The 23412-nt window shown below is 56.6% G+C and overlaps 8 protein-coding genes across 8 annotated transcripts; 4 read left to right on the forward strand and 4 right to left on the reverse strand.

The window, feature by feature from the left end:
* Window positions 1-1925: 1925 nt before the first annotated feature.
* Window positions 1926-3890, forward strand: M421DRAFT_2408 (NADP-dependent malic enzyme; the record flags this gene model as incomplete). Its single annotated transcript, XM_033588491.1, has 5 exons — window positions 1926-1984; window positions 2039-2145; window positions 2204-2316; window positions 2369-2793; window positions 2843-3890. The coding sequence occupies 5 exons, from the start codon at window positions 1926-1928 to the stop codon at window positions 3888-3890; spliced, it is 1752 nt and encodes a 583-aa protein (XP_033452024.1).
* A 1570-nt stretch (window positions 3891-5460) lies between these two features.
* M421DRAFT_417532 (uncharacterized protein) lies at window positions 5461-6143 on the forward strand. Its single transcript, XM_033591502.1, has 3 exons — window positions 5461-5611; window positions 5660-5713; window positions 5781-6143. The coding sequence occupies exons 1-3, from the start codon at window positions 5576-5578 to the stop codon at window positions 6051-6053; spliced, it is 363 nt and encodes a 120-aa protein (XP_033452025.1). The 5' UTR covers window positions 5461-5575; the 3' UTR covers window positions 6054-6143.
* Window positions 6144-6520: 377 nt separating this feature from the next.
* On the forward strand, window positions 6521-7039 carry M421DRAFT_2410 (uncharacterized protein; the record flags this gene model as incomplete). Its single annotated transcript, XM_033588493.1, has 3 exons — window positions 6521-6584; window positions 6667-6686; window positions 6734-7039. 3 exons carry the CDS (start codon window positions 6521-6523, stop codon window positions 7037-7039), a joined length of 390 nt encoding a protein of 129 aa, XP_033452026.1.
* A 403-nt stretch (window positions 7040-7442) lies between these two features.
* M421DRAFT_2411 (putative histidine kinase HHK1p) lies at window positions 7443-14791 on the reverse strand (the record flags this gene model as incomplete). Its single annotated transcript, XM_033588495.1, has 5 exons — window positions 7443-7894; window positions 7944-10745; window positions 10836-12479; window positions 12535-14626; window positions 14678-14791. The coding sequence occupies 5 exons, from the start codon at window positions 14789-14791 to the stop codon at window positions 7443-7445; spliced, it is 7104 nt and encodes a 2367-aa protein (XP_033452027.1).
* A 911-nt stretch (window positions 14792-15702) lies between these two features.
* Window positions 15703-18728, forward strand: M421DRAFT_320631 (uncharacterized protein). Its single transcript, XM_033589289.1, has 2 exons — window positions 15703-16741; window positions 16932-18728. Exons 1-2 carry the CDS (start codon window positions 15956-15958, stop codon window positions 18450-18452), a joined length of 2307 nt encoding a protein of 768 aa, XP_033452028.1. The 5' UTR covers window positions 15703-15955; the 3' UTR covers window positions 18453-18728.
* Window positions 18492-18905, reverse strand: M421DRAFT_320636 (uncharacterized protein). Its single transcript, XM_033589290.1, has 2 exons — window positions 18777-18905; window positions 18492-18685 (listed from the first exon to the last, which is right to left on the reverse strand). The coding sequence occupies exons 1-2, from the start codon at window positions 18805-18807 to the stop codon at window positions 18531-18533; spliced, it is 186 nt and encodes a 61-aa protein (XP_033452029.1). The 5' UTR covers window positions 18808-18905; the 3' UTR covers window positions 18492-18530.
* A 99-nt stretch (window positions 18906-19004) lies between these two features.
* On the reverse strand, window positions 19005-20111 carry M421DRAFT_56025 (Allantoicase; the record flags this gene model as incomplete). The annotated part of the gene is made up of 2 exons (XM_033595354.1): window positions 19005-19966; window positions 20042-20111. 2 exons carry the CDS (start codon window positions 20109-20111, stop codon window positions 19005-19007), a joined length of 1032 nt encoding a protein of 343 aa, XP_033452030.1.
* A 528-nt stretch (window positions 20112-20639) lies between these two features.
* Window positions 20640-23172, reverse strand: M421DRAFT_417535 (FabD/lysophospholipase-like protein). The gene is made up of 3 exons (XM_033591503.1): window positions 22719-23172; window positions 22093-22663; window positions 20640-22045 (listed from the first exon to the last, which is right to left on the reverse strand). The coding sequence occupies exons 1-3, from the start codon at window positions 22783-22785 to the stop codon at window positions 20797-20799; spliced, it is 1887 nt and encodes a 628-aa protein (XP_033452031.1). The 5' UTR covers window positions 22786-23172; the 3' UTR covers window positions 20640-20796.
* Between the last annotated feature and the right edge of the window lie 240 nt (window positions 23173-23412).

A 23412-nucleotide genomic window follows, 5' to 3' on the forward strand; every position in this document is an offset into this window, starting at 1 on the left:
ATGTGGTTGTGGAGCAATTGCACGCTGAGTTGAGCGCGTTTTGGTGGGGTGCGCAGGATACTGATATGCGCAGCTTACTGATAGAACACGTTAGAGGTCAAGCGTCTCTCCACCGCGGTCTCCATGCCCAGCCACGGCTTTCCCCAGGCCAAGCACGTCAACAGAACGTCGCAGCGCTGTGACAGTTGACAGCAGTTCGCAGCAGCTCTGATCCACAAAGTGTGTGATCTTCAGACCTAAGATGAGATGTCGCTGCGCTTTGAAGTATTCAAGGCATTGCGCCATAACTCGAGAACAGCGTCGCCCTCAATTGTGCGGCAGCGATCACTGTAACGCCTTCGTAAGGACCTTCCTCCGACATTCTAGCCTCGTCGGACTCCGACTTGGCCCCTTGCGTAGTAGCCCTTCTTCAACTGCCGCAATCGGACCCGTTGTCGTACTTACAGCTTCTGATCCACTTGAGTTTCCCGCCGCGCAGAAGGGTTCTAAGACTCTGGGGAGGGAGCACAAATTGCAGCGTCGTAGACCCGCTTGGTCGTGATGCCTGCGCTTTTCGCAAGGCTGTGACAAGCATCGTGAAGGCAATCACAAGGTCGTACAGTGCTCGCGTGCTCCTGTCGTTCAGCTGTCGTTTCATGATTGGGTTGCATCGACGTCTGATAGCCTCCGACTTATTTTCTCATTGCCATGTGGGTGCAGCTAGACCACCCCACACGCCCAGAAGAGCTTAGGGAGATCAGCGACTGTCGGAGCGGGAGCCCTACCGCTCTCCAGTAATTTTTAGCCTCGTCTGCTTCCCGATGCGCCTGCAGACGACACTCGGAGAGGTTCTATGCTTCTGAGCGGGATATCGACGGGAGCATGAGAAAGCGTACGTCGAGTTGTCTCGGAGTTTGCGGACGGGAACGCGGTGCCGTTGACCCCTTTCCATACGTTACAAATGCATCCCCCATTTTTGTCGCACAGCACAGGGTTTTCTTTCGGATCATCGGTCCTCTAGCGGATGCTGCAAGGGTAGGTAGTCCACCGTCCAGAAACTTCACGCAGTGATGCATGCGCGTCTCGTGCTCGCGGCGTATCGTGAACAGCAGCAGAGTACTCGTGTTTCAAGAAGGACAAGATGTCGTTTGAAAGCTCACGATCTTGAATAGACCTGCTCGTGCTCTGGCCGTGACCTGCTTCTCCCTGCGAATTCAAGCCTTTTTGGGACCTCGCTGAGTACTCCGAGACGGCCTTCATGACACGAAGAGAGCACGCACAAGGCGCAGCCAGCAACAATATCCGCATCGTATGTTTGCGCCGCCCTGACGCTTTGACTACCCAGAAAATGCCTCTTGATGCCTGATGGAATCCTTCGGCAACCCTGTGAATGGGCAGTTCGGAGTTAGTCTATCCGCCGCCAGGGGTTTGCGGTCTCGTCTCGATGTCGAGCACCAGCGTGACAGCTTCGTGTGTCATCGTAGGGGCGAGAAGCGTTGGGAATTGCGGGCTCTGCCACCGCCGAGCGCTCCTCTGCACTGCGCTCAGCTTCGGACTCCCGAGTCTTCCCGACGCATCGTGGCCCTAGGCAGTCCGCAGAACCTCTGACTCGCTAACAGCGGGCGTCCGCGCCCCGGTTCCTGGCCTGTGCTCAAAAAAAGTCCCAGGCGGAATGATGAAGGTCGCCGGCTCTCCTCTATGACAGGAATCGAGGCCATCCGATAGGTCGTTGCTGCCACTCTCAAACACCGTTCCCTGGCGGACCGTCTTTCCTCTTTCTCTTTTTATATGCCGCGGTCGTAGAATCCTGTCAGCTTCGGACGCCAATGCATACCGTGCGTGTTGCTTCGCTGTTAAAAGGCGCCCTTCCCTCGCGAGGCGCCCAAACTGCATTCCGTTTCCCCAGACTCTCTCAGTTCCGGTGTATGGCCTCGATAACTTCAGAAATGGCTCAATCAACCTCCACCACACAAAGGCCCTTGGCCACCCGGCAATTGACCACAACGTACGCTGCCACTGCATCACTTATAGCAGGGCACACAGCTAACTGAAATTGTAGGAGCGGCGACTTCTGTCAGTCTAACACGCCAGATGTCCGCAAGTACCTTGGAACATATGGTCTCCACCCTCCTGCCATCGAGAGCTTCGAGGTCCAGGCCCAGCGATGTGCGTCATGCAAATGTTGCCTGAAACTCACCATTGCATGTACTGACAAACTTCGCAGGCCTTAGGCTCCTTGCTATGAAGCCTACTCCCATTGAAAAGTTCCAGTACCTCGTTCACCTTAAGGCAACAAACGTGCACCTGTTCTACAGGCTGCTCTCGCAGAACATTAAGGTACGACTCGCCTATCGAAAATCGGTCGAGCTTGCAGCTGACAGCAGCTCAGGAATTGACTCCACTCATTTACACTCCCACCGTCGGCGAGGCCTGCGTAAGATGGCACGAAATCTACACACAGCCTGAGGGCATGTACATCTCCTTTAGCGACCGCGGCCACCTCCGCGCGATCCTCGACAACTGGCCCCACGATGTCGAGATCACCGTCCTCACAGACGGCTCCCGTATTCTGGGTCTGGGAGATCTTGGTGTGAACGGCATGGGAATCCCCGTTGGCAAGCTGTCTCTGTACACTGCCTGCGCTGGTATCCGTCCCGAGGCCACCCTTCCTCTCACCATCGACTTGGGCACAAACAACAAGGCTCTCCGTGAGGACCCTCTGTACATGGGCTCAAGGGTGCCCAAGGTCACTGCTGAGGAGGAGAAGGTGTTCCTCGACGAGCTCATGGCTGCCCTGACCGACAAGTGGCCCAAGTGAGTACCCCACTGCAATTGCCAAAAGCAGCAACTGATCGCGTGACAGCATTGTTATCCAGTTCGAGGACTTCAAGAACCCCTTCCCCGCCCTCGAACGCTACCAGAACACCTACAGCATGTTCAACGACGATGTCCAGGGTACTGGTGCCGTCATTGTTGGTGGATTCATCAACGCCGTCAAGGCTTCTGGCGTCCCTGTCAAGGACCACAAGGCCATCTTCCTCGGCGCCGGCTCTGCTGGTGTCGGTGTTGCCAAGCAGATCGTCGAGTTCTTTAAGAAGGAAGGTCTGACAGAGGAGGAGGCCCGCCGCAAATTTTGGTTCGTCGACTCGAATGGTCTCGTTACCCTGGACCGTGGTGACAAGCTTGCCGACCACAAGGTCTATTTCGCCCGTGACGACAACAACGGTCGCCAGTACCAGTCCCTCGCCCGCCTGATCGACTACGTCCAGCCCACTATTCTGATGGGTCTGTCCACCATTGGCGGTGCTTTCAACAAGGAGATCCTTCAGAAGATGGCTAAGCTGAACAATCACCCTGTCATCTTCCCCTTGTCCAACCCCTCTAGCAAGTCTGAGTGCACGTTCGAGGAGGCCGTCCTCAACACTGAAGGCCGCTGCCTGTTCGCTTCCGGCTCGCCATTCCCCTCCATGGAGTACAACGGCAAGCTTCTTACACCCGGTCAAGGCAACAACATGTACGTGTTCCCGGGTATCGGTCTCGGAGCCATCCTTTCCAAGGCCACATCCGTTACACAGGACATGATCTACGCCTCCGCCGAGTCCCTCTCTACATCCCTGAACGAGCAGGAAGTCGCAGACGGCTGGCTGTACCCGGACATCCGCCGCATCCGCGAAGTCTCTGTTATCGTCACCCGTGGCGTCATCCGCGCTGCTCAGCAGAACGGTGTCGACCGCGCCGTCGAACTCCGCAACTACTCTGATGAGGAGCTCGATGCCTACATTGTCGACAGCATGTACAACCCCTTCAAGGACGGTGAGCAGCTCGGCGAGGAGGTTGCAAACCTCGTTACTCAGACTCAGTCAAATGGTGTCAATGGCATCACCAACGGTGTTGCGAGTGCGCACTTGTAAAAGCTTCCTGTTCTTGAATCTCATTCTCGGCGCTTGGGTTGTTTCTGGGACAAAGTCCTCATGTTCGGCCATCACACTTTTCGGCCATAAAAACGGGTTCGGCTATGGACTCTTGGGATGGATGATTCGATACCCTGCTACAAATCCTCCCTTTTCGAATATGCTTAGGTAGATACTAGCTTGGAGATGCGCAGTGATGCACTGACATCCAGTCTGGATTGGAGAATAATAATTTTGGAGATTTACACACTGCCCTCTTCCCTATGACTGCAAGCCTGTACATTGGTGACGGCAATCCATAACCATACGAACAGTCCACCACGTATTTCGTCAATCTCCTCTATGTCGAACAGCCTTGCACATCACAGCATCACTGTCAGCCTTGCACTCAGTTTTACAATCTATCCCGGGCTCACATTCTCGCCCATCCAGCCTCGGCTCCGCACACCAACGGTCAACAGCACTTCGCATGTCGCAACCCAGCCCCACAGTCTCCGTCGTCGATATCAATGTCAACGTTATCTAGCTCGTCCTCAATGCGGTACAGATTGCGACCTGTGGGTGGCCCAGCGAGATCAGCCCATGCTGTACTCCGTGTACTCCGCAGCCGTCGCTCCCGCGGGAGCGCAACACAGTCATCGTGTTGCCGCGGCAATTTCGGCTCCCATGGTATGTACATGGAGCTAATTTACGCGTCCGTTGACTTAAGCTTCCCGCAGGTGCATGCGTGCATGGAATCTGCTACCCCGGACCCACCCGAGCTTCACATTCATGTGAGGTCTGTGCGGCGGATCGGATCGCCATAAGCTTTGACTTACATGTGAAGATGTGGGCGGAGGCTAGCACGCACATATGATGGGGAGAGCGGAGCGGGGTGGAGCGCTGGGACGTTGACGTGAAGGTACAGCCGAGGTTGGCGGTGGGAGGGTCCGGTCAGGAGCTGCAGGAGCTGCGAGATGGACTAGCGCGAGCAGGTGTGGCTGGTGAGGTTATGATGTCGATGAACCGAGTTTTGGAGCTTTGGATGGAGCTTGTGTGTTCCTTGATCTGGGCTGCTTCTTTCTTTGTTATCTCGTGCTGGCGTGAGCTGCTGTGGTGTTGATGGCCTACACTGCTCGGTGTCAGACTTGAAGCCGAGGGGATGGAGACTATATGGGGAGCACTTCCGAGTTTTGAGGGCGCGTATATTGAGAGGGAGTTTTAGGATGTCGCGATGGACGTGCTGCGTCTCCGTGTCTGCAGCTCCTAGTTTTGGGTGCTGTTGATTGCTTTTTCCTTTTTCACTTATAGTCCACCACGCTCGACATGCCAACTCGCTCGATATGCCAACTCGCTCGACAAGCCAACTCGTTCGATATGCGTGTTCTGAATGGCTCTGTGCGGAATGTAAGGCCAGCTTGTGCGTAGCGCCTGGTGCAGATTGACATTGCAGTTTTCACGATCTTGCTCTCACCTCCCGTATCTGCATTCACCTTCACCGTTATCTTGTTTTGCGCTTCAACCTTCAAGGTGAAATAGAGCGCCTGTGATCTTGATATACAAAACCCCCGATCACCAAACGTATTTCATCCTTCTTACATCCTCACTCCCAGCTCCAAAACTCCAGCTCCATTGATATTTCTTTGCTGTCTACCCAACATCCTCTTCCAGCTACATCCCAAACAACAAGTACAAACCACTACACCATGTCTGACTCTAGTCACTGGAATGACCATGAGTTGGTACGCTTATCGACATCAGCGGTGACTGCAGTAACTGAACCTAACCAGCTCGTGTACATCCTCACTGCAATGGAATACTCCAACCTCAAGCCCGACTACAACGTAAGCTGTCCCGAAAACTCGGTGATGCATCACCACCACCCACTACAGCTATAATGACTAAATCCAGAACGCTCCAGTGCCTGCTGGACGCACCGGCTCAGGCTGCGCCCAGAAGATCATGAGGCTGAAGAAGGCGCTCCGGAATGAGATGGACGCGATCAAGAACGGGTCGCCAGTCAGCAATGTTAAGGTCAGGGGCAGTGCTGCGAAGTCCAAAGGCAAGCGTGGCGCTGACGATGTCGAGGAGGAGCAGCCGCTCAAGAAGCGCGGTCGCGGTCATCCTAAGAAGGCGGCTGAGCCTGAGCTCCTAGTCAAGCAGGAGGCCGCGCCTGAGATCTGAGGGCGTGGGTGGAGCCGAGGAGATCGAGGAGGATGTCTGATGGTTTTACACGAGATGGGAGGTGTAGAGGGGGATATTTTGCGTCATGGCGTTGAGCAAGATTTCTCTTAGCGATGGTCATACATGCGGAGTTTTGACATTCTCGAGCAAGCCAGAAGGCCTGCGACGAGGTTTTTAGTTCATTAACGACTATCAGCGTTCTACGCATAAGGACAGGGCTCGAATGTGCTCGTCACAACCAGCCAGTGCTGCTCACCAGTCCCCTCCCCGCTCACCGGCAGATATCCTCTCACCTCCCCATGGCAACTGCTCGTCCTCCCCTTCACCCCAGCTCCACCTCATCAGCGCGGCAGCTCCATATAACCCTCATTCCCCCGCGAACTAACCAACGTACTACCACCTTCTTACCATCTCGCCGCTCAAGTCCCTTTCCTTCAACACCACGCCACCACACAAAAACACAAACAATGTCCGACACCGAAACTCCCAAAGGCAAAGCCCGCACCGGCTGGTCTGACCACGAACGCGCAAGTCACCCCTCCCGAACTCACCAGCTGCATACGACACTAACCCGCGCAGCTCGTCTACCTTGTCAGCCTGATTTCGCACTCAGACACAAAGTTCAACTTCAAGGTACGCCCCTCTCCGTCTACGAAGTATCAAAAACTCTAACGCCATAGACCGCCCCGCTGCCCCCGGGCCGCACGCTTATCGCGTGCGAGCGCATGCTCGGCCGCCTGAAGACCGCGCTGAAGAGCGAGCTGGATGCGCTTTCCGGTGGTGCGCGGATGCCGGGTGACAGCAGTATTGGCAAGGCGGCTAGGAAGAGTGCTGTGCCGCGCAAGCGCAAGGGCCGGGATGAGAACGAGGGCGAGGGCGGGCCGGTAAAGAAGGGGCGACGGGCGAAGGATGCTGCGGTCAAAGATGAGGATGACGAGGAGGGGGAGCGCAAGGTTAAGGTGGAGATGGGGCTGGAGGAGGTGTGAGTGTGGACGGAAGGTGAAGGGGCGTTTTTAACGGGGGGTGAAGATGGGATTGGACTTGTGAGGGCATTCGGGGTATGGCTGCATTTGAGGATGCTGAGGCGAGTGATGGCGGATGAGGTGCAAGGCAGCCTTTTTTTTCTTTACATGAGATGGAGACGGCTGAGATTGGATCCTCGGTTGAGAACGAAAGGATAGGATGGATATCGAGCTGAGATAGCGTGACGAGAGTGGATGCTCGAATCCCAACGCCTGTCGTGCGCCGCGCATGCAGTCATGACCCAACGCCCCACTATGCAAAAGCCCACAGCGCCCCAGGAGCCCAGGGTATTAAGGTACGAACCAGCGACGAAACAAACAGATCAACCAAGCCCCAACGTGCGCACACAACGTCCAAAGCGCGGACCTACGCCCCATCCCTGCTCACCTCCTTCTGTATCCTCGGCGGCTCCTCCATGGGCGCACCATCATGCCACCGAACCGTCGTACTCATGCGCACACTCCTCGGCCTCTCGAGGCTCTCGCCCTTGGCCCTCTGCCCGCCATCGCCAGCTAAGCCATCGACCTCGTTCTTCGCGACGTTGAGCGGCTGATGCGCGCCCGCCTCGTTCAGCGCCTCCTTGACCAGCTTCTTCGCCTCGGTCTGCAGGTTCGCTATCTCCTTGGGGCGGCTGTCTTTGTTAAGGTAGCTCTCGAGCAGCGCTTTGAGCGTCTGCGCACGCACGGGCTTGGCGAGGTAGTTGTTCATGCCCGAATCAAGGCACTTTTCGCGGTCGCCTTGGATGGCCGACGCGGTCATGGCGATGATGAGGACGTTGCGGACTTCGGGGTTGGGGTGTTTGCGGATGAGTCTCGTCGCTGTGGAGTGTCAGCATAGGTGAGAGGGGCAGGAGGAGAGAGGGCGTACCTTCATAGCCGTCGCAGTGCGGCATCTGGACGTCCATGAGCACGAGGTGGAAAGGGCGGCCGTTGTCGGAGGCGCGCTCGAGCGCGTCGATGGTTTTGAAGCCGTCGAGGTATGCATCGCATTTGAAGCCGAGCTTTTGCACGAACGAGATGGCGATGCGCTGGTTGATGAGGTTGTCTTCTGCGATGCAGATGCGCAGGTCTGCACGGGGTATGGTCGAGAGGTCGATACAGGTACCAGCAGACTGCTCGTGGCCGTTGTTCTCTTGGCTGGAGAACTTGGCCATGGGATCTACATCTCGACTGTAGTTCCGTGCGAGAGGACCTTGCATGTTCACTTTTGTGAAGCGCAAGGAGAATGAGACAGTTGTCCCAACTCCGGGTATCGAATCGAGTCGCACTGAGCCATGCATGACATTCTCAATCAACGCCTTGACAATACTCAAGCCAAGACCTGTGCCGCCGTAGCTGCGCGCTGATGATGATTCCACTTGTGAAAATGGCAAGAACAGCTTCTTCTTCTGCTCATCCGGGATACCGATACCGGTGTCAATGACACTGCAGGTGACGTCGACCCAGTCTGGTCCTTCCTGGTCCACAACCGCGCGCACGGTAACTGAGCCTCGTGGGGTGAACTTGTAACTGTTGGACAACAAGTTCATCAAGATCTGATGCAATCGGACAGGGTCGCCCATGACAAGCATTTCGGGATTCACCTCCAGCTGTTCGATGGTCTTGAGTCCTCGCTCGGCGTTTGTGTATGCAAGAGCACGCACAACCTCGGTGATGGTTTCGTTGAGAGATAATGGCATCTCCTGGACATTCATCTTGCCAGCCTCGAGCTTCGAATAGTCGAGCAGATCGTTGATAATCGACAGAAGAGTGTCACCACACACCCGGATGGAGTCGGCGTAGCCTTGCTGCTCCGGATTCAGCAGACTGGCCTTGAGGAGTTCAGACATGCCAATGACTCCGTTAAGGGGTGTTCGCAATTCGTGAGAGACGTTGGCGAGGAAGAGACTCTTGGCTTTAGCAGCCTCCTCCTTCAATTTCATGTTCCTGACTGCAATTGACTCCGCTTCTTTAGCCTTGATCTCAGCCGCTCTTGCCTGCGCCAGCGCCCGCTTCTGCATCTCGAGCATTGCCACGTTGCTAGCACTGACTCGCTCGATCTCTTTGAACAGCAGAGCGTTGGCCAGGGAGATTGAGATCTGATTGACGAGGAGACGCAGGACTTGTGTGTTTCGCTCGGTGAAGGAGTTCGGCGGGCCTTCAACGTAAATGCTGCCAAGAAGGTGGTCAGAGTGGATGATCGGTATGCAAATCACCGCTTTGCCCTCTGGGTTTCGGTTGAGATACGAGTCCGAGACATTTGAAAAACGATCGTCTTCGAGCAGGTTCTGCACGAAAACGTTCTCTCTGAAGCGCAGAGCATACAACGTTACTTGTCGCGCGACCATGTCATCTACAGTATCCAGGGGCTGGCCTGCTGGGAAAGAGGTAACACCAGACTGAGCATTAGGGTCGTTGTTGGCCTCGCTGGACGCTACGCAGGCAATGCTCCACTCGATCTGTGCGTCTTCGATGACAATCCCACACAGGGTACCGCCGGTCGATTCAAGGATGATGGAAGCCATCTTAGCCATCAGCTTGTCGACCTTCAATTCGCTCGAAAGAACCTGAGAGGACTCTAGAATAGATGACAGATCGAGCATATCAAGACCGACTGCAGAGAAGCCGTTGCGAAGGTCGCTGGAAGATTCGTGACGTCTTCCTGTCTCGGGAACGATCCAGTTCTGCGTCCGGTCTACTGCTGTCTCGGTACCAAGTAGCTGTGCGTGGTCCTCGTTTTGCTCGAGCCTGAAGGTGGTGTTGCCTGTGTCGATTATGGTCGTCTGTACCGCCACATCCACAGTGGTCAGGGAGACTGTGCCTCGTAGCAGGAACTCATACTTGCTAATCACATGGTTCGCCTTGCCATATGCGGAGATCCTTCGATACACGGAGACGCAATCTTTGAGAGCATGACGCGCCGGTCTGTTGGCCTTCTTTCGAACCAACCATTCTGCGTACATTTCTAGAGCGTGGGCTTCGTCTAATGTGAAACCGTGAATCTCGCTGTGGTCCATGGCGGCCTCATAGTTCACCAGTGCTGTCCCTGGGTTTTCGTTGACTTCTGCAAGCACAGCAGCGAGCAAGTGGATCCAAGTCCGGTAGTTGACGTCTGAAATCGCACAACAAGCCTCCAGTTGATTCATGGTAGTGAGGATGTGCTTGAGCATCTGATCCTTCTTCGGGTGTTCCTTTTCATCACGCAACACTGCCAGGTAAGCCAACGAGAGATAATACATGACAGAGTAGCTGAGACGCTGACACCAAAGACTGCCCAGCATCGGTAGCAGGAGTTCTCCTAGAGCGCAGGCCTCTACATAGTAGCCGTACAGAACCAACACAGCTAATTTGCTGGCATAGTAATACGTCTTTGGTCGTTTCGGGTTGCTAGCAGTCGTTTCGATCCATGCGACGTAGGCAGCTGAGTCGTGCGCTTCGTCTGTGAGCACTGTTGAAGCATCGTGAATGTCGGTTTTGCCCTGAAGAGCTCTGGCGTACTGACGAGATGCCATCAGAAGCACACCTCCCCTGAGATCTTGCTGCCAGTTCTTCAGGTCCAAAGGAATCTCATCGACATAGGCTTCGATCTCAGCACAGTCGTAGCACGCAATGACCTTGAAGTGGGCCTGTGTACCGAGGTTGAGAAGAGCAAGTAGGCGATCGCCCGCAATCAGAACCGAGTCCAATGCAACTGTTCGCTCATGTTAGCTTCTCATGCGCACCATTGACGAACATTGTAAAGACGCTACAACATGTAATGGTGGAGGGTATGAGCACTGACCTTGAAGATGAAGTATGAGGTCCATAGCAGGCGCTTCAAGATGTCCTAGAAACAGCGGGTGCAGAGTTTGACCGCGACCAAGGGTGTAGCTGTCGTCCGGAAACATCTCAAAGAGTCGCTTAGCTATCGCACCCATATCTGCCGCAAATTTCAGCATCGAGAAACGACCACCTGCGATGCTCCCAAGGTGAATGTAAGCGATTGCAACCTGGGATATTGTTCCTTGCTCGAGATGTATATTAACCAGCTTCAGGGTAGCTTGGTAGAACAGTAGACTATTCGACCAAAACGCTGCGCCGAGCAGCTCGATGAACACAGGGCCCAAGGTCTGAAGCACGCGATCATCTTTGGCAGGTTTCTTGGCGAGAAGTTCTTGTGAGTCGGTTTGCTGTAGACGAGAGTGGAGCTTCTGAAACTCGGCATCGCACTCTTCCCAGGTCGTAGGAGGTATTGGAGAGCCCAGCAGAGAAAGGCAGTCTTTCAAGGCTTGGAAGGCGCCGAAGCTATCTCCGCGCACAGCGTGCACGCGAGACTGTAGTATGAATGAGCCTGCCATGTCGCAGGCATCGCGAGCATGTTGGAAGGTTGTTCGAATGAGACTGAGCGCTTCAACGGGCATGTTCTGATGCCAGTAGCACTCGGCTGAGCGGACAAAGAGTTGCAGTGTCTCCTGGTACGAGACGTCGTGTTTCGAATCATCCCACGGGTCGTCTTGCAGGAGCATCAAGCAGTGCGCGAAGTAATAGATGGCTGTAGATCGTGCTCCCGACTCAGCCGCTGTCTCTCCGGCTTGATACAGAACGTCGCGGAAGGGAGCGCGGTTGCTTTCTCTGGCCTTGATGAGGTCGACGGCTAAGCAAATGTGCCGGCTTCGCATGTAGAGAGCCTTGGAGTCACCCATGGCATCATCTTGCCACTCACCACCAGCGCTGACGATCCGGGCAATCTCATAGTGCATCATAGAGGTGTTCCAGTCCTTTTCGAGCAGGCTCGCAGCTGCAAACAGGTACCTGTCGTGACTGAAACGAAATCGCGACTCGCTGTCAGCAGGCATCAGGATGTAAGCGTTGAGAGCTCCGTTCAGAGCTGTCACGATGCACTCTTTCTCTCCAAAGAGCGGCAGTCTCTCGGCATCTGCGGGTGCATACTTGGGATTCAGCAGCTTGGAGACCAGGTCGTAGGAGAAGGCGCCCCCCAGCAACGAGGCCCAAGCCAGCAGCTTGCGGGTGTCCGCAGGCAGTTCAAGGAGCCTCTTCGTGATGAAGTCGTTGGTCATAGAAGAGCCATACTCGGTGCTCTCGAATACTTCAAAGACCTTGTCGAGATCAAACAGCCAGTTGTTCTCACGCCATGAATAGTAGACGCATTGCTTGCGATAGCACGTGTCCAAGATCTCTCTGACGTAGAAGATATTGCCTCTGCTCTTCTCTTGCACGACCGCGACCAAGGGAAGAATGTACTGATGATCACGATGGAGCGTCTCGGCCACGTAATCGGCGGTTTGCGCTTCGGTGAATGGGGACAGCTGCACCCTTGTGGCAGACTGCATCGAAGGTCGAAGCTCTCGAGGGATGCCTTCCTCATCAGTGTAGGTCAGTATCAGCACAAGCGGGATTTTGGCCTGAACGATGTGATGTATCAGCTCTGGTTCGATGTTAGCGCACGGGGAGGCTCAAGGCTATGGTTGTGCACCACATACCTGCACTTTCCGAGTCAGCGTTCTGAACGTCTTCGAGGGTCCAGATCAGTAGCTTTTGCATAGCGAGGAGTCGCAAGACATCAATGAAGACGCTCGTGAACTTTGTTGATTTGGATGCACCGCCGCTTCGCAGCCATGCTTCGGCTGTATGCCCAGAACTTCCGCAGTGTATGGCCGGAGAAGATGCTCGCCTTGATGGGTCCGTATCGCGTTGCTGGGGGGTCTTGGGCGTCCCGCCTGTTGTGAGCAGCCAGTCCGGTAGGTTCAGGTAGCTGCGCAATGTCGCCCATACGCCTGTGTTCATGAGGAAGCTCCTTATGCTGTTGTGGAACTCGGATGACACGTCTGCTTCGCTGAAGACCTGTCGAAACATGGAAGACATGACTTTCAAAATGGGATCGAATGGGGCCTTTTTTGTTTTTTCAAACTTTGCAGACGCGAAGTAACCACTACTCCTCGCGGTGCCCTGCACGCTCTGCACGAGGCGCGATTTGCCAAGCCCAGTCGCTCCGCCAACAGCAACAACCTCGCATCGACCTTTCCGCCTCAGTGTCCGAGCGCTGGGCATGCTGCGCATGAGTGCGCTGTCGTGCGATGGAGCAGACCTGGACAGGGAGGGTGAGCCTTCAACAGTGTTGTTGGACTGACCTCGGTGTGTCGTCACCAGAGTCGGTCGGTGGTGCGGGCTCTCCTCAGCGACCGAGTCTCTTGTTTGAGTCAGGTTGTCTGGCGATCGTTGAGTGCGTGCTTGGTCAGGGAGGACGGGCGCCGCGGAGGACACGCTGTTCAGGCGGCTTTCTGAGCCGCGGGAGCTAGAAGTGTCAGACACGAGGTCGTCGTACTGAAAGTTGAGCTGGCCATCCGAGAATGACGAGTTGGAGCTTAGACTGTTTACGACTTTTACGCCGCCTCGCCGACGCTTGGCAACGCGCTGAATCACGTTGATAATCGTCTGGCGTTCCTTGTCGCGGCCAATCTGTTGAATCGGCAGGATGAAGAAGCAGCTGATGTCTTTGGTCCCGATCTTGAAGGTTTTGAGACCCTCGCTGTCGCCTTCAGACAGTATCTCGCGAATCCTGATGAGGTCGAATTTGAGGCCCGACGTCGAGTGGTATCGTTCTTCAATGTTTCTCTGCGTCATTCGCTGGATGACCATGGACAGTGCCTCGGGGATGTCTATGCGGCCGGAAGAGACAGGGGGCACGCGCTTGCTCAGAACATTCTGCATGACATCCAATGCTGTTGCGCCGTCGAAGGGAGTGTTCCCGCAGAGCATGGTGTAGAACAGAATGCCCAGGCTGTAGATGTCTGTCCGGCTATCTGGTTCGGCAGGCATGCGGCCCGTCTGCTCGGGAGCAATAAAGGCAAGCTTCAGTTCGATGCCCGTCTCGCGGCTCAGCGTGTTCCAGCCCGCAGAAGTGAGCCCGTTCTCAAAGGATCTCGCACCGCTGCCAAAGTTTATCATTTTGACGTGGCCATTCTCGGCAAAGTGGAAAGCGTCGGCGCGCAGCTCGCCGTGGACCATCTCATGGCCGTGGTGCAGAATCTCCAAACACTCTGTAGCGCCGACGGCGAAGTCGAGGAAGGTCAGCAGAGGCACGCCTGTGTGCGGCTGGGGCTTGCTGTTCTGGAGCGGGCTGTCGCAGCCGGCGAAGCTGTTGTACCAGTTGGGACCGAAGTTGACCAGGCCCTTGAGGTAGTTTCGGCCGGGTGCCTCGAAGATGCTAGCGACCAGAGGCTCCTCGCCCGGTTTGGTGGGCAGTCTGACAAACTCGATGGGGCGGACAAAGTGTCTGCATGCTGGATCCGACTTGTTGACAATGACCTTGGACAGCTGGTATTCACGCTCCAGGCGCAGCGTGTGGCTCGAGACTCGACACACCACGGGGCGCCCCTCTCTGTGTGTCGGCGCGGCGGTGGCCTGCGTGTGCGTGGTGACGGCGCTGGCATCGCTGCCCGAGGACTTGTGGCGGAGGGCATGTGCGGGGCGATAGGCGGGGCGGTGGGCGTCGCGCGAGCGCGAGCGCGAGCGCGAGCGGTCGTGGGAGGCCGAGGCGCGCTGGTGGCCAAAAAAGTGCCAGTTGTCGTAGGACTGCAGCGGGTCAGCTTGGCGTGCATGTCAAACAAAGCCACAAAGGCCTACCGAGTGGAAGGGCTGCACGTCCGCGTCCCAGACGTAGTTGGGCAGCTCGGCGAGACGCGCAAAGATGTGGGCGAAGCGCGTCTCCCGCGGCGCAGTCGCCTCGGTCAGTGGCATGGTGGCAGACGGCAGACGGCAGACGGCAGACGGCAGACGCTGAAGAGTTCAGGCGGGCGCGGCTCGAGGCATGTTCTTTGGCGGTTTCGCGGAGTCGTGCAGGGGCCAGGCGTCTGATGTAATAATCTATCTATATGGCCGGTTCACCTTCTAGCGCCCGTTGCGATCGTCATGATGTGAGATGCGGGATGCGGGATGTGTGGTGCGAGGTGCCTGGTGCGTGAGACGTGAGGCGTGAGGCGTGGGGCGTGGGGCGAGAGGCGTGATGGGGTGCAGAGCAGTGCAGGCCTTTAGGAGCGCGATCAGCTCGCACGTTGGCCGTCTAGTCTAATAAGCAGCGCACTGCGGGCTGCGGGACCGATGCTGCTGACTGAGCGCCGTCGTCAGGGCCAAGCCACAGCAGCTCCGCGACGACAGCTCTGGTGCTAGGGGAGCTTCGCGGGCGCACGTGCGGCGGACGGCCGTCGAATCGCAGCCGGCCGGCGACCCGCCCCACCCACGTCGCGATTCCAGCACTGCGTCAGGTCTGAGAGCTGGTCAGTCGAGACACCGCTCGCGGCCGCCTGTTCGTGACAGCGAGCCACTGCACCCGCCGTCTGCATCCCGCCGTCTGCATCCCGCCGCCCCGGCCATCTATTCAGTCTCCAGCATTACGTAGCCCGCGTGCCGTTGTTCCACCTGCGCCCCGCCCCGTTCTGATCATCGACCGCCGCATCCCTCGAGGCCTCTGACTGCGCTACATGCATTCGCTGCGCCGGCAGTCGCTGTCCGCATAGCTGCACACTGCACCCTGTATACTGTATACTGTATACTGCACACTGTATACTGCATACTGCACACTGTACACTGTATACTGCACACTGCACACTGCACACTGCACACTGCACACTGCACACTACACACTACACACTGCACACTCCACACTACACACTGCACACTCCACACTACACACTGCACACTCCACCAATGCGGCACAATGGACATCACCGACCAACACCATGGCTTCCAGGACGACCCGCCCGCACCGCCGCCGCGCCCGCTCCCCTCCGACCTGCCCACCTCGCTGAACGACCGGCGGCCTGTGAGCGCATACATGCCTGAGGAGACGGAGATGTACGACGCATGGCAGGGTGAGTCGCCCGCACGAGTCGCTCGCAACCTGCAATGCTGATCTGCAGAACAGGCCAGTCGTTCCTGACCACGCCCATGCCCGCGCGACCCCTCAGCTTCAACCTCTCCCTCGACGACCCCAGCTTCGGCGACGAGGACATGCAGCAGCTCGAGGACAGCGACAGCCGGCTCGTGCAGATGCTCGCGCACCAGGCACGCCTGAAGAACGACAATGCTGGCGACGAGGCCAAGGTCGTCGCCGACGACAAGCTGTCGCACCAAGAGAAGAGGGAGGCTCTGCAGGGGCTGTTCACCCTCGCCACCTCCAACGGCGAACTCGAGCGCGTCAAGCGGTTGCTGCAAGGGAAGGCGCGCGAGTACATCAACATCGACGGCGTCGACGCCGAGGGGACGCCTCCACTGGTCTACGCGAGTTGCTTTGGACACGAGTACGTTGCTGGAGTCCTGATTGAAGAGGGCGCAAAAGTCGACATACAGGACAAGAATCGCTGGACGCCGCTCATGTGGGCCATGACCAACAGACACAAGGGGATAGTGAAGCTTCTGCTGGAGCACGGTGCCTCGACCGACGTCAAATCATCCGGCGGTAGGACCGCCTTCGATTTCGTCGAGCCAAACAGCGACATTTCAGACTACCTGCACGAGAGCGGCTACGCCATTGGCAACGCAGGCGTCGACGACTTCTACAACTCAGGACTCGACAACGACCGCTTCGAGCAAGAGATGCAGGAGAACGACATGAAGCGTCGAATGATGATGGAAAGTGCCTTCAACCTGGAAGTCGACATTGGAAATTTGGGGCTAGACGAGCAGCCCGAGGTGAGTCTTGTGTTTCTTGGTCTTGTGGTTCTTGGTCTTGTGTTTCTTGGTCTTTTGTTTCTTGGTCTTGTGTTTCTTGGTCTTGTGTTTCTTGGTCTTGTGTTTCTTGGTGTTGTGTTTCTTGGTCTTGTGTTTCTTGGTCTTGTGTTTCATGGTCTTGTGTTTCTTGGTCTTGACCAACGCCTGACAGCTGCAGTCTCCTGAAGAGCCCGAGGAAGGCCAGGAATTCATCTGGGACCGATGTCTCAACGACCAGATGTTCGTCTTCCAAGAAAGCGAGCTCGAGCGCATCCTCGACATCATCATCACGAACATGACACCGCAGCGATCGCCCTCGCAGAAACCGGTCCCCGCCAACATACTCTTCCTGGCAGCTCGATACGCGCACTACCACGCCAGCGCAGACTTGTTAGAGACGCTCCTCGTTTCGGCCATGGGCAAGATCAACGACGTGGTGGAGAAGCACCAGTGGGATATGACAGTACTAGCCTTCTGGATGTCCAACGCCACGTTGCTGTTACACTACATGAAGAAGGATACAGGCCTTTCGACGGCCGCCACCGAGTTCCAGCTGCAGATGGCAGAGCTCATCAACGAGATTTTCATCTTGATCATCCGGGATGCGGAACGAAGAATGGACAAGAACCTTGACGCCTCCATGCTCGAGCATGAGCCCATGCCTGGGTTTGAAGACGTCCAATTCCAGCACGAGTGGAACATGTTCCGCTCAAAGCCAAAAGCAAAGCCTCTGGAACCCCTCGAGAAGCGCTTCCGACCACCGTCGCCCAAGGCCAGAGCCAAGCCGTCACCTCGGAACATCACGTCTCTGCTTTCGTCGACCCTCTTCGTCCTGGATCTCTACGATGTGCATTCAGTCATCACTGCTCAAGTGCTGTCGCAGCTGATATACTGGCTCTCCGCAGAGATGTTCAACCGCATCATGTCGAATCGCAAGTACCTGGCTCGAACAAAAGCTATGCAGATCCGCATGAACGTCTCGACGCTAGAAGACTGGGCACGGTCCAACAACCGTCAGCCTGAGCACTACGAGAACGGATCGATGACATCCACTGGCGACAACACCGTCGAATCCACAAGGAAACACATTGAACCTCTCATTCAATTACTGCAGTGGCTGCAGTGCTTCACCTCGATCGGCGAAGAGCTCGAGTCGCTCATCGGCACGATACAGCAGCTGACAAAGCTCTCGCCGCAACAACTTCTGCACACTGCCAAGTACTACCGTCCCGAAGTAGGAGAAAAGGGTCTCCCCAAGAGCGCATCCAAATACATTGTGCACCTCCAGCAAGCAGCAGCCGAGCGCAAAACACGCGCTCGATCGCCGAACCCGCCGCAGCGAGCCGCCGACGCAGAGCCAACAACACCAGTCAAGCCATCCTCCGGAGCGCAACTCGCGCCCGCGCCATCGCCAAACCCCTCGCGCGTGTCTGCCGAGCTGGAAAGGGAAGAAGATGATGCCCCGAGCGAACTCCTCCTCGACCCGTCGTACATGCTGCCCTTCTCCCTGCCCACGTCGACAGACATGCTCATCAGCTACGGCGCAGGCTTCGGCGGCGTCGACAGAGAGCGCGAGAGGAAGTACATTCCCACCGTGCCGCCCGAGTTCATGGCCAAGCTGGAGTTCAGTGGCGGCAGCAAGCTCAACGGCGGGTACTACGAGGAGCGCTGGAACGAGCCTAGCTATGGGTGAAGATTCCAGTGTTCATGCTGGGACTCGTGCTAATGCGGTTGGTGACTAGCTTCTTCCACTCGCGCTGGGTCGGGAAATCTACCTCGAGGCCATGGTGACGCAGGGGATCAACGCCGCAGGTGGGGGACGGGAGAAGGAAGCCCTGCCAGCGAAAAGAGAAAGCGACTTTGCATTTGGATATGCGTATGGATATAGGTGTGGATTGGATATGGAATTGGATAGCAGCATCAGCGCTTCTCGGATAGCAGCATCAGCGCTTCTTGGATAGCAGCATCAGCGTTTCTTGAATAGCAGCATCAGCGCTTCTTGAATAGCAGCATCAGCGCTTCTTGAATAGCTCCCGGAGCACTCGCATAGATTTCGAATAACACACCCTTGCATCACCACCACCACCACCACACCCCCATGTCCACCCTCGACCATGTGTCTGTCTGCGAAGCACTACTCAGCCTACACACTTCGCCCCTTCACATCGCAGTCAACGTGGCAACGCCGGGAAATCACCGTGGCATCGTTCCGTCCAAGCCCCGCCTTCACTGCTCAAATCCAGTCTTAGACGCGCGTGCCAAACACCCTGAAGCGCTTCACGCCGCCATCAGGGATGATGACCAGCTTAGCATGCGTGTACTTCTGCCCCTGCACATTACGCAGCTCATCCTTGTACGTCCTCTCAACATCCGCCGCGCTCGCCTGCGGACTCAGCACCTCAACCCACGCGGCGTCGTCGTGCGCGGGATCCGCCTCGAACGAGCCAGCGTAGACCTGCACCTTCTGCGGGAAATTACCGCGGAAGTGCGCCGTGTCGACGACGACGGAAGAGATGGCGCACGCAGCGCCGAGTCGCACCGTCGTCCAGTCCACATGGTCGCCCCGCGTGCGCTTCGTTTCCCATCCGTCGCCCATGTCCACCCCGCGCCCGGGGAGTAGCAGGTTGTCTTTTGTGCCGAAGTGCTGGTCGCTGCATGCGGTTGCGACGCCACCCATGACCGTTGCGCTGAGCTCCAGCACGGCTGATGTGTCGGCGGGGAAGACGGGGACTGCTGTCCCATAGAGTCTGAATCGCGCGATGCCGCCGTCGGGGTACATTAGTAGTCGGACGTGCGTGTATGCCTTTGCGGTGATTTGGTCCAGCAGCCAGCCGTGGCGCTGCGAGGGTCCGCACTCCTGCCTGGACAGGATAGTGTCCCACGCGAATCCCTCGGCGGCGACAACCTCGTCCGAGTCAGCGAAGGCGCCCTCGACGGCGATTTCGGGCGCGTGGTTGCCGTTGAAGAAAGCCGTGTCGATCTCGACACCTGCGATCTTGCCCGACGCCGTGCCCAGCCTGATGATGACCCAGTCGGCCGCCGCGGTGTTGTGGCGCCGCGTCTCCCAGCCATCGTACCAGGCGCCCGAGTGCACGAAGACGCCGGGCCTGGAAATAGGGGCCGTCTTGGTGATGAGGTTCTCGGCCGCGGCGAAGAATTCGTCGCTGCAGGACACGATTTTCGAGCCCAGCGGCGCCGAGATGAGGTCTGCGGACTGTCAGTACGGGCGAAGATGACCTGCGGCGGGAGTCGGTGACTGCGTGGTGTCGAGGAGCTGCGTACCGGTATACTTGGACTTGAAGGTCGAGTCGATCTGGTCCGCGGGGATGAACTTGGCTGGTGTGGCAGCCATGATGGGCTTTTATGAGCAAGTGGTTCAGGATAGATAGATAGATAGTCAACAAAGCAGACTCAGGTTTCAATCAAGGAAGCAAAGGATGGAAAAGCAAAGTACACTCTTGAACGCGGGGCGCCCTCATTTCTATACTCGTACCCCACCATTGAGCATCGGTCCCTACAATCGAGCAACAGCCTCGAGATACTCCGAATCTACATCGGCGGCCGCCGTGAGCCTTCACTTGCCGTCCTATCTGGCCGAATGCGGAGATAGCGGGTGCTACACCTGAGACTATCAGGTAAATATTGGGTTGCGTTGCATATCGGCACGAGTCGGATGAGTTGTATGGTTGAGGTAGTTTCCACACCTGAGGAAAATGGTTTCGATCGAGTAATTGTAAGGTAACGCGATGCGGCGCTAGATACATGACAAGATACCACACCTGATAGCGTGCCCAAGACTACGCCGGGACTTGTGCCGTGTTCAGACCACTAATAGGTTCACGAGTTTCCAAAGGCGTATAACGGTGATAATTTGGAAGATGCAGAGAGTTTGTTCGTATAAATTCCGAAGGGTATCTAAAGTACAAAAGGCTACGTGATCAATCTCGCTATCCAACATGCCAAATCCGCATCAAGAATACATAAATGCCAAAGTCGTTATCGTCGTTACCACAATGCAAAATGCTGACATGACCTGATCATCGCATATAGTCCGGCTTGCTCGCCTTGTTAACAGCCGGCGGTGGCCCGTCGTCGTCGGGGTACGGTAACGGCGCACCCGGTGGTGGACGCGCGAACCCTGTACCAGGAGGGGGTGAGGTTCTGTGTACAGGTGAAGTAGGCGAGTTTGAGATCCGGAACGCTGGATGTCCGGAGAGCGGAGGAGGGATCTTGCCATCGTTCAGAGGCGTCTTCGGTGGTCTGGGCGGTGGCTCGAAACTCATACGTGGTGAGTTCGCCCATGACACAGGGCGGTCTGTTGAGAATTGATCTTCTGATGTGCGGCCTGGCGATACTAGCTCGCCCGAATGGCGTGGTGGCATATCGTTGATGCTCTGTACAGGTTGTGGAAACTCATCGGAGGATACCGCGAGATACTTGTCGTTGTCAGAGTGCTGCGGTCGGTGAGGATGTAATGGGGCAGGTCGAAGGTCGGATTGCTGCATGGATGCCATGTACTCGGGCGTAAGCTCTCCTGCGGGGAGTTCGACTGCAAAACCGATTGGATCTGGAATAGTCGGGAGCGGCTTGTTGGGTGGTGGGGAAGCTGCTGGCAGTGACATTCCGCCCTTTTCGGCGCGCTCCCAACGCAACTTGGCGCGGTGGATTCGAGCAATCTTCGCTGCAGCGTCAAGGGACATACTCTGGACGTCCTTCTCGGCCAAGTACATGCGAGTGTTCGTGCTGATCTCCGACAGCGCGTTCCACTCGTTCATACCAAACTCGCCCACACCCACGTTGACGTTGAGTCGGTAGTAGTTCTCCTGGTTTACTTGCCGCTTTGCAAGGTGGTCCTTCATCTCTTTGTGTGTCTTTTCGCAGCCTTCGATCTTTGCAATGAGCTTGCGTCGTGCATCAGCGAAATCGCCAATGCCGCCAGAGACGAAGCCCTCCCACCACAGATGCTCTTGACTGTTGGTCCCGTCAGGTCGCTTTCCAGTACCAATACTGACGAAGACACCAATCTCACGTCCAGGCCATTCGTTGCAGACAGCCTCATCGAGCACCATAGGCGCTGGGTTGTACTTGCCGGTGCCTTCGTCCAGGAAGACTGCTTGGCCAATCTGGATTGGTTTGAAGGCGAGGGCGGTCGCGGCTGTGGCTCGCCCAGCTTGCCAGATGGTCGCATTCGGAGCTACAGCGGGTTCTTTGCGCGAGTCGTAGGATCGCAGCCAGATCTGGCCGGTGCCAGACTTCTTCGTGCCTTTGTAGACGGCGGTTATAGCGCTTTTTCTTGTCAGCCCTGCCCAAACGCCCACTTTCAAGCCACTCACGTCTTTGTGCGCTCCTCGCGATTGTCATACAGCAGCGCATGTGGATTGCCCCATTTCATGGCGGCTATGCGCATATTGACAGGCGTCGTGCCAATCTGACTGTACCTGCTGCTGGCGCTGCTGGCGCTCCGGTTCACGCGGCCATGCGGCATCGCGCTGCCAGGCGTCATTGGCGTGCTGAGGTCTGCTGAGGATGCGCCATCGTGGTTGTCGTTGCCTTCGTCGTCGTAGATGGTGTGTTCGCGCACGCACTCCATGATGGCTTCCTCCAGCTTCGATGCCTTGAACAGGGTGGACCGGTAGGGAATACCGGCGAACGTCTTGTCTGTCTCGAAGACTTTCCTGGTCATGCGCACGTAGACGTCCTTGCACGTCTCCACGTCCATCCTCAGCCGCCCCAGCATGATCGCAATCAGTCCGCCGGTGCCTGTCCCCGCAATCAGGTCGAAGTGCTCGCATGGTTTCGGTATTTCATGTCGCTTGGGTGCCCTCCCCTCGGTCTCGACAAATGTCCTGTGCATTAGTTCCTGGAGGATGATGAGCATCGAGTACCCCCGCACGCCTCCGCCATCTGGGGCCCTGTCAGCGATTGCGCGTCGAGCGCCTCGAACCTCAGGACAACATACCGAGTGACAGAATGCGCAGGGGCGGCCCCTTTGTGGTGTCCTTCCGGCGAATGTATGTGTTCGCCATGGTGGGTGTGAGGTTTGCGCCCAGGTGGCAGCCTTGGAGAGCAGGCGCAACGCTCAAGTTGTGTGTGTGATCGTCTGAAGGTGCCGGTTTCCGTGGAGGCGGGTCACGTTCAGAAAGCTGCGTATTCGGCAAGTTCTTGAAAAGAGGTTCACCGAGCGTTTGCCAGAGTCGTAGTGTGCCTAACGATTTGAAAGCTGAGCTGTAGCTGTGCTCTTGGGCAAGTGCTAAGAATCTCAGCCTCGGCGCGCGTCTGTAAGCACTCAACGAAAGTAGCCGGTGCCTGCAAAGCCCGATGCTTCTAGAAGATGTCTAAGGAGCGTATGTACGGAGGAGTCACAGGCAAAGCAACACTGTCAAGAGGGAACAAGCACGTGGTCTTGGAAGAGCTTGCAACCTGACAGTCTTTGGGCATTCACCCAAGTCATTCCAAACGTCACACCTGGACTGTGCCAACCCCCACCCCGCCCACCGAGCAGGGCGCACAGCCACACGCTACCTTTGCTCTTCTACCTTGGACAGCCAACCACAGCCTACCTGCGTCAATGCTTCCAGCTTCATCCATGCAAGCGTGCCCATCGTTGAGCCGTCGACACCAACTTTTTCCTTCTGCCGCTCGCGTTCGCAGAC

Source organism: Didymella exigua, assembly GCF_010094145.1.
Source record: "Didymella exigua CBS 183.55 unplaced genomic scaffold M421scaffold_5, whole genome shotgun sequence".
In the NCBI taxonomy this organism is placed as follows: domain Eukaryota; kingdom Fungi; phylum Ascomycota; class Dothideomycetes; order Pleosporales; family Didymellaceae; genus Didymella; species Didymella exigua.